At 49.4% G+C, this 9,723-nt stretch overlaps 1 protein-coding gene across 1 annotated transcript in view; it reads right to left on the bottom strand.

The window, feature by feature from the left end:
- Window positions 1-6,531: 6,531 nt before the first annotated feature.
- The window catches only part of LOC102752035 (endothelin-converting enzyme 2), a gene marked incomplete at its 5' end in the record, with an annotated part of 12,501 nt that continues 9,309 nt past the window's right edge, over window positions 6,532-9,723 (bottom strand). The window contains 6 exons of the mRNA XM_006773659.2: window positions 6,532-7,480; window positions 8,164-8,259; window positions 8,343-8,533; window positions 8,696-8,763; window positions 8,890-9,000; window positions 9,191-9,294. Of these exons, the coding sequence (XP_006773722.1) occupies window positions 7,304-7,480; window positions 8,164-8,259; window positions 8,343-8,533; window positions 8,696-8,763; window positions 8,890-9,000; window positions 9,191-9,294 (747 nt within the window). The remainder of the gene's footprint in view (window positions 7,481-8,163; window positions 8,260-8,342; window positions 8,534-8,695; window positions 8,764-8,889; window positions 9,001-9,190; window positions 9,295-9,723) is intronic.

Genomic DNA, 9,723 nt, shown 5'->3' with positions numbered 1-9,723 from the left:
GGACTGCTGGGGCACGGCCAGGTGTGCTGGGCCCAGGACAGATGCAGCAGATTCTTTCATTTGTCATGTTAATTGTTCCTGCACCCTCCTAAGTATGTGTCCATCATTTTACTTTTTATCCTATCACAGAGGTCCCCCCCCCTCTTCGCTTAATCCCACCTCCTTAAATGTGTCACCAATGAATTTCATGTATAAATACGGATGTAACTCTGCCATTCTCCGGAGCACTATCTCAATTCGTTGAGATTCTGCTTCCCAGCATATGTCGACAGTTTGGCTCAAATAAACTCAAAAATTCTTTACAGGTTTCAATGGTTTTTATGTTAACAAATCCCAGTAGGGGACGTGCAGGAGGCAGCCCACCAATGATTCCCTCTCTTCATTGATGTTTCTATCTCCCTCTCTGAAATCAATTTTAAAAAGTAAAAAAACAAAAAACAACACTAGCCAGTGTGGTTAGCACTGAATGAATGTTGGCTAAATATTTGTATAAATATAGGTGTAATGGTCTGAAGCCCATTTTAAAACCTGTTGCTTTTTTTCCACTTAATGCTAGGATTCTGGGGATGACTCCTGACAGACATTGAGTAGACTATGGCTGTTCTGCCTATACTGTCTCTGACTTAAAGATGTCCATATATGGTCCTGCTTTCTTCAGTCATCTGTAAAGGTATTTCTCCTAAATCTCTCATTTTTCCATGACTTCCTTGTATCAGAGCACAGATTTTGTCTTTGATACCAGTTATATCCCATCTTCAAGGAGATGGGGCGAGGTGGCAGAAGACACAGGCTGTTGTTAACAGATGACTCCAGATGAAGAGTATGTGAATGTCTGTTGTATACTATGTTTCAGCTTTTTGGTAGGTTTGAAATGTTTCAAAATAAAAAGTTGGGGGTGGGAATAACAGAAGCTTCCAAGAGCAGCAGGCCTGGCGTTTAAAACCAAATTCTGCCCTTCACTAGTTGTGACCATTGGACAAGTTTTCTAACCTCTCTCAGCCTGGTTTCTGCCTCTGTGAAATGTGGGTAATGAAGTACCTCCCTCATAAGTTGTTATGAGAATGAAATAAGACAATGTATATAAAGTGCTTGGCTAGGTACCTGACAACTGGAAAGCAGGCAGTAGTCATTCTCCACCTACCTGGAATCTGCAGGACTGCGGTAAATGGAAGTTATTTCAAGGCCCTATGATAACATTGGCATTCCGCCTCAACTTCATTTCAGTCAGATTGCCCTCCCAGAAGCACTCCTTCCTACCATTTGGCCAAACTCCCAGCCTTGTGGCCAAATTGCTCTCCAAACAGGGCCAGCCCATCACCTGTCTTCCTACTGCCTTCCTTCAAATTGCATCCACCAGCCTTCCGTGCTGCCCCCAAACTCATGGCCTGAGATGTAGAACTATGCATCTTATGGATGTCTCTGTTCATCTGAAAACCTTTCAAGCCGAAGCATCACCTAAATAACACAGCACCAGAAGTGCTCTTGGCAGGACACGGCATTGCACTGTTTCCACTAGGTTGCTACTTACTTTGTGTGATATTTTTCAAAGAGTCACATTGTACTATGGCCCTTGTTACTGTTAATCCCCAGGATAGCAGATGTTGCAATGCCCTCTTTTCATACCTGCTGTTATAACTTCTCTTCTCCAGACTCTGAACCATTCATTATGCCTATTTCGTGTACCCCTTCTGTTCATCCTAAACATGTCACCATTTCTAAACATGCCCTGCCCTTCAAGCTGATTGGCCTTATCCTTGTGTATGGAGTGCCCTTCGCTGTTTTCAGCTAGCAAATTTCTCGCATCTTCCGCACTCCAGCTCAATGTCACCTGTCCAGGACACTTCCTGTTCTACCCTTCAAGTGACTCATTTCTTCCCATACTTCCACCATGCTTGATACATATTTCTCTCCTTCCCTAGACCCTGCGCTCTCGGAGAACAGGAACTGTGTCCTCTCCATCTTTGTGCCCATAGCCCCCAACCTAATACCTGCCTTGTGGTAGGCCTTGACAAATATTCTTTTAAAAATATATATATTTTGATTGATTTCAGAGAGGACGGGAGAGTGAAAGAGATAGAAATATCAATGATGAGAGAGAATCATTGATTGGCTGCCTCCTGCACCCCCTCTACTGGGGATCAAGTCTGCAACCCAGGCATGTGCCCTGCCCAGAAATGGAACCATGACCTCCTGAGTTATAGGTTGATGCTCAACCACTGAGCCACACAAGCCAGGCTGACAAATATTGCTTTCTTTCTTTTTTTAAAAAATATATTTTATTGATTTTTTACAGAGAGGAAGGGAGAGGGATAGAGAGTGAGAAACATCGATGAGAGAGAAACATCGATTAGCTGCCTCTTGCACACTCCCTACTGGGGATGTGCCCGCAACCAAGGCAACCACGGTACATGCCCTTAACCGGAATCGAACCTGGGACCCTTGAGTCCGCAGGCCAATGCTCTATCCACTGAGCCAAGCCGGTTAGGGCTGAATGTCATCTTTATATACAATAAGGGCCTGGGGCTGTCTTTGGAACCAGAGTGGGGCATTGAAAAATTATCCAGATTCTCCTTTGTGAGTCATGATAGACCCACTGAAACTGTCTCTCTTATTTTTCTCACCCAAGGATATATTTTCCATTGATACTTAGAGAGAGTAGAAGGAAAGGAGAGAGAGAGAAAGAAAAGCATCAATGTGAGAGACACATCAATTGGTTGCCTCCTGCACATGCCCTGACTGGGGCCTAGGATCAAACCTGCAACCCAGGTACATGCCATTGACCGGGAATTGAACCCACAACCCTTTGGTGTGTGGGCCAATGATCTACCACCGAGAAACACTGGCCAGGGCTGAAACTGCTTATTTTATAAGGGACTCTCCTCCAGCCTGACATTTCCAGCGTGCTTCCAAGTGTATAAGCATATTATTTGACATGTTACCTAGTTGTGTATGGGAACTAATCATACTTCCAATGGGACAGTGTAGATTATGATCCAGCCCTTACCAATAATTGCTCTCAGGAGCACCATCTTTTAATCCCCCTCTGCCTTAACACACCAGAGCATATCACAGATGCATGTTTAGCATGGCGGGGCTCCTAAGGGTGAAGGTCTGTCACCTGTTCACCTTGCCTTCCTCTGGAACCAAGCACCTGCAGAGTGCTCAACAAACAGGTGCTACCTGGCTTAATTTCAGCTCAACATGTGCCTAAGTTTCCTGCAGCTGCCTGCTTGTCACATGTGCCTGGCCAGAGGGAGCTGGGTAGCATGGAAATGTACCTCCTGGTGGTGATCTCACATAGAAGTATGATGAAATTGCCCGGAGAACAGTTGTCTGTGCTTGAGTCTAAACCAGGGGTGGGCAAACTTTTTGACTCGAGGGCCACAATGGGTTCTTAAACTGGACCGGAGGGCCGGAACAAAAGCATGGATGGAGTGTTTGTGTGAACTAATATAAATTCAAAGTAAACATCATTACATGAAAGGGTACGGTCTTTTTTTTCAATAGTTTTATTCATTTCAAACGGCCGGATCCGGCCCGCGGGCCATAGTTTGCCCACGCCTGGTCTAAACTATCATGACTTAGAAGACTAAATGGTGGTGATTAACAGCATTTGAGTTCCAAATATTATTTTAATGCAGCCTGACTTATCTGACATTGGAAGTTATGTAAAATATATTTTTACAGAGAGGAAGGGAAGAGGGAGAAAGAGAGATAGAAACATCAATGATGAGAGAGAATCATTGATCGGCCACTGATCAGTTGCCTCCTACTGGGGATTGAGCCCGCAACCCGGGCATGTGCCCTGACCAGGAATTGAACCATGACCTCCTGGTTCATAGGTTGATGCTCAACCACTGAGCCACACCAGCCAGGCAAAAGTTACATAATCTTTTCCCTTAGTTTCTTCCTTGTAAAACAGAGATGATAAAACCACCTTATAAATTATTGTGGGAATTTCATGACTTGAGATGGTGTTTTTAAAGTATTTAGTATAGGCTTAAACAAAACAGGGACTCAGTAAATGAAAGCTGCTACTTATTATTTCTATTATTTGACACTTTCACCTTTTTGCAGATATGGAATTTCTATGTCACAGAGGTCAGCTGGTCAGCATTCTAAGTTGGCTTCTGAAATCGGATGTCAGGGCAAGGCTTTATGCTGCCAAGCCTCTCTCCTTACTCATTATGCTCTCTGACATATAAATCTCATCCTCTATGCAACACCCAAACTTCACAAATCATTTCTTAGTATTTCTTTGGGTTCCGGAATTTGCTAAGCCCATGAAATCCTTTTTTGTTATTGTTGTTTTTGTTGTTAATCCTCACCCAAAGATATTTTTCCATTGACTTTTTTTTTTAGAGAGAGTGGAGGGAGGGGGAGAGACAAAGAGAGAGAAACATCGATGTGAGAGAGACACATTGATTGATTGTCTCCTGGCATGTGCCAGGGATCAAACCTGCAATGGAGGTACGTGCCTTGACCGGAATCAAACCTGGGACTCTTCTTTCCATGGGCCGATGCTCTGTCCACTGAGCCAAACTAGCTAGGGCCATGAATTCCTTTTTAAAACATTAAAGCTGAACGGGTCCTTAGACATCATCTCACCCAAATCACTACTTATTTTACAGACTGCTAAGGATACTGAGCCCTGAAGAGGAGATGAGCCATGCCTAGTGTCACACATTTAGGGGGTAACAGCTGGAGGCAGAACCAGGTTTCCAGATGTGATGGCCCTCCTCTTTCTGATACATTTTGCTGTCCCTCCTAGAGTCATGTTCGCAGTGGCTCAAGCTATGCCTTCCCTTGGTCTTAGAGTTTCCAAAGCCACTTTGCTCCTTTCTGAGTAGCCAGCTATTTCCTTCCCTTGGTGAGCAGCCAGCACTCCAGTTAACTTGACAGGGGACCAAATATAGCTCTTTATAGGGACAGCCTGGTGCTGGGAGGGGCCGGAGACAAACTGTGGGACACGTGCTGGTGCCATCACCAGGGACCCCAGCACCAATCCCTGGCAAAGTTTCGCTCTTAACCTTCCAAACTCAACCAAACCTACCCCCATCTTGGGGAACACTGAATTTTAATTTTATGTTTTTAATTCTTACCTGAGGACATGCTTTTATTGATTTCTTTTTAGAGAGAAAGAGAGAGGGAGAGAAATATCAATGTGAGAACCTTTCATTCACCCCCAATGGGGATTGAACCTGCAACCTGGGCATGTGCCCTGACCAGGAACTGAACCTGCAACCTTTTGGCGTACTGGCAATGCTCAAACCAACTGAGCAATGCCAGCCAGGGCAGAACACTGAATTTTAAAGAGAATTGAGACTGGACTCTTTCCACAGTTTTGCTCTAGTTCTCATTTTACAGGTAAAGAAACTGAGGCTCATAGAGGTTAAGGAACAGGCTCAAGTTCATTCAGCTATTAAAGCTGATTTCAATCAGGTCTCTTTGAATTCGGTGAAGTGGTTAGGGTTATATCTGTAAAATGGAAACTGGAGGACTTATAAAATATGTTGTGCCCTGGCTGATTTGGCCCAGTGGGTAGAGCATCGGTCCTCGGACTGAAGGGTCCCTGGTTCAATTCTGGTCAAGGGCACATACCTTGGTTGCAGGCTTGATCCCCAGCCCTGGTTGGGGCATGCAGAAGGCAATCGATGTCTCTCTCTCACATCTATGTTTCTCTCTCTGTCTCTCCCCGTCCTTTCTACTCTCTCTAAAAATCAACGGAAACATATCCTCAGGTGAGAATCAACAACAACAAAAAATGTTGCTATGAGGATTAGCTGAGCTCATGAAGGTGAAAGTGCCAAGAGGAGAGTCGCTTGAGAGAAGGAACCATCTTACTCATCTCTGCAGCACCAGGGACTGGAACATTGTTGGTAACTGACACATTTTTTTAAATACATCTGTGGATGTATAAACTAATAAATGACTGAGTGAGAGGTGCCTGGAATGCAAGAGGTTTTCAATAAATGCTTCTTTCCCTCCCTTACTCTGGAGGGTGACAGCAGTATCTGCCATCTCTGTGCCTGGCACTTGCTAGGCCCTGATGAGTGTATGTAGGTGACTCTCAGGAGCACTGAGCCTTTGAGGTACTAGGGAAATGCATGCATTTTCAGCTGCAAGCAGCGGCTGGTACTCTGAGCTCCAGGGAATGGCATACTTCCCTCCACTGCAGGGTGAGTGCCACCCACTTTTCAAGCTGACCCTAGTGCCGTAGTTACCCTGAACTCAGTGTCAGGCCCTGGGAGGGCAGTGGCAAAGCCTTTGAACTGTGGAACAGCAGGCAATGGCGATATGGCCACCAGTGAGCAGAGGATGTACTCTGCCCAATCAGATTTAGCTTCATCCCATTCTTCCATCCCACCTCTCTTTCTCTATCTTCGTGGGGCTCCAAACGTCAGTCCCCTGTTTCTGGTGAGTGAGTTATTGCGTGTCCACAAGAGTACCTGGCATATAGTAGCTGCTCAATAAAGATTGGTGGAATGAGTAAATGAATAAATGAAAACAGGACCAAAGGAAGAGACAGGCTGACTGATGCGTGTCTATTTATTGGCACAGGGTCCTACAGGGCCAAGACCACAGCCTCCCCACCCTCTTCCCTGTAAAAATAAACTCTGTCCTTCCCTCTCCCTGTTCTATCTGCTTTCAGGCTTGGTCCGGGAAGACTCAGCCCTCCCCCTAAGAGTTGTGCCCCAAGACACAGGAACTAGCATCCCCTACACATACACACTTCCACTCTGAGCCCAGGGAAACCAGGAGGCAGCAGGGAGGCTTGCAGAGGCCCTCGGGCTTCCACTAAGAGCCAAGCACAGTTGGTCTGTCAGTGAGGGTTGGCAGCAGTGTGGGAAGCAGCAGGATGAGGAGCATGAGGTGGAGGGTGGCCCCTGAGGGGGGTGCTAAAGGAGCTAAGTCCACTCCCAAGTGAGCATTGTGTGAGCCTCCAGAAGAAGCATAGCAGGCCCCATGGCCATCCAGCCAAGTGAGCTTGGGGCTAGAAAGGCCGGCTCCTTCCTGGGGGAGCTGGTGCCCCCCACCCCCCACCCAGGCCTCCTTCAGGCAAGGTGACATGGAAGGATGTCACAGTGAGTGGTGGGGGCTCTGCTAGAGGCAGGGGCACCCCCGAAGCAGAGGCACAATGTGGTGGTTGAGCAGGGACTGGGACCTATGTCACCTGTGGTGTGGAGGGGCTAGACCCAGTCTAGCTGGCATGTGCCTTCTCCAAACTCCAGAGCAAACAGCCTTGCTGGGCGAGCTGCCCCAGGCCCTAGCAACAGCTGGCCATTTCTCCCCGGACCCAGGTCTACCACACTTCACACAGCTGCCCTGGGTTCATGGGGGAGCCGACAGGGCAGCCGAAGTGCCGCAGGAAGTCACGGGAGTTGGAGAGAGTGCCCAGCACACGGAAGCGGGCAGGGCTGTGGGGGTCGGTCACCAGCCCCTCGTGAGAGCTCTCGGGTGTGCGGACCGAGCACCACACCTGCGGGCCAGGACAGACACGGGGACATACGGTGTCTAATGTGGGCAAGGTCACAGACTGGGCCGCAGCAGAGCCATCCAGGGACACAAACCACCACTGCACCGCCCCTCAGCTCAGGAGGCCTCAGGAACACAGGCGGGGCTCAGCCAGCATCAGCTCCAACCCCTGGCTATCAGCAGTAAGGGAGGTGATGCACCCTCTCTCCCCAATTCCTTGAAGGCCCTTCAAAGCTGTCCTGGAAATGGGGCTGCTGCATCTGAGGGGAAGAAGCCCACCCCCAGAGGCTGCCTGCTGCCTGCAAAGTGCCTCGAGGACACCCTGCCTGAGTCACACTCTGCCACTTACGTTATTCCTGGGTAGCCCTGGAAGAGCCACTCTGTACCCGAGCTTTAGTTTCCTCCTCCACTGCCACCTCCCAGTACACGGTGAGATCAGTCCTGCTGCCCACCCCGCCCCCTCCAGCAGGCCCTGCCCTGCCCTCTGAGATCTGCAAAAGCCTCCTGAAGGATCCTCTCTCCCCAGGCTTCCTCACAGGCTTGGGTGTGCCCCAGCCAAGAGGCCTCCCCAGACCACCTTCCACCCCCCAACTTTGGCCCCACTTCCCACATGTCCCAGACTTCCAAAGACACACCCAGGAAGAAGTGGGAGAGGGGCAGACCCCAGGCCTCCCAGGAGGGCAATACCTGGGCAAATCCCACGAAGAAGAGCTGGTGGTTGGTGAGCCCCACAGCTGGCAGCTGCTGCTCCTCCCCATGCTTTCTCAGCCACGCCTTGTAAGCCTAGGGTTGGACACAGGAGCGGTATCCCTCCACCCCCGCCACAGGGTGGGCCTCAGCCACTGGAGGGATAGCCAGGCACTCACATTGTAGGCAGCCTTAAGCCCTCCATTGTCAGCAATGTTCTCCCCCAGCGTCTGGCGGCCGTTGAGCTTCTCCCCATTGACCCGGTACTGGCTGTACTGCTCCTCCATGCAGGCCGTGTGATTCTGGAAGGCTGCCAGCGATTCATTCTGCCACCATGGCCGCAGGTTCCCTTCCTTGTCATACTCACGCCCTGAGGAGAATGAACCTTTGCACCCCACCGGGACCAGAGCTCAACCCTTGGGGTCAGGAGCTCCCTGCTCCAGGGTTCGTTTGACCTGCTCCCAACATCGCAAGGCCTTGCAGGAGCCACTGGGAATTCTAGGCTGAAGGGAACAACTCCATGGGCCTCTACCTTGGTCATCAAAGGCGTGTGTCAACTCGTGGCCCATCACCACACCGATGCCACCAAAGTTCAGGGCCCTGGCAGGTGAGGAATGCTGAGTGAGGAGACGGTAGGGGGATTTCTGGATCCCACCTCCAGCCCTGTGCTCCCAGCCCACCCATAGGCCCAGGCTCCAACACCCAGCCCTCCTGCCTCAGACACACTTGGGGTGGTTGCGGGCGTAGAAGGGGGCCTGCAGGATGCCAGCAGGGAAGACAATTTCATTCTTGGTTGGAAGGTAGTAGGCATTCACTGTCTGGGGGGTCATGCTCCACCTGCGGGCGGGAGAGGGAGAGGCTTCGTCTCCCGACTCTCCCGATGCTCCTGCCAGCCCAGCAGCCTTGACCTACCTCCAGCAAGGACCTTGTGTCACTGGTTTGGATCAGTCCTGCCCATCCCCCCAAGCCCTGGAAACCTCCCCTGCTTCTCTTGCTGCCCCAACTGTCTACCGCCCTCCATTCTCACTGTTCCCGGCCGGGAGCCTTTCGGAGCTGGTCAGCCATCACTTTGGCAGTGAAGTTGTACAAATTCAACATGTTCTGGAAGAAGGAATCTTCAGAGACTTCATACTACCGGAATGGTGGGCAGGAGAAAGCAAGCAAGAGAACATGTTGGAGCAGATGAAAGTTCCAGCTTGGCTACGAATTAGCACCTCTCTGAGCCTCAGTTCCTTCAACCATAAAGTATCTAGTAAGTAATAAACACCAATACTTGGTGAGCACTTATAAACAGTGCTTTTTTCCCCCCACATACTCCCTCCTTTTGTTCTCACAAGGACCCTACGGGGTAGGTACTTATAGGACCCCCATTTTACAGATGAAGAAACTGAGGCTCAGAGAGAGAGAGGTTATCTAACTTGTCCAGGGTTACACAGATAGAGGTAGAAACAGGATTTGAGTCAGGTTTGACTGCAAATCCCTGCTGGTTCACACTGCCTTCTACTAACGTGTGGCCTGCAGCCTAGCACAGAGCCGGCACCTGAGCAATGGGTTGCCTGC

The sequence above is a fragment of the Myotis davidii genome, unplaced genomic scaffold (assembly GCF_000327345.1).
Source record: "Myotis davidii unplaced genomic scaffold, ASM32734v1 scaffold27, whole genome shotgun sequence".
In the NCBI taxonomy this organism is placed as follows: domain Eukaryota; kingdom Metazoa; phylum Chordata; class Mammalia; order Chiroptera; family Vespertilionidae; genus Myotis; species Myotis davidii.
Note: the sequence above shows the minus strand (reverse complement) of the source record. Positions and strands in the feature narration are given on the sequence as shown.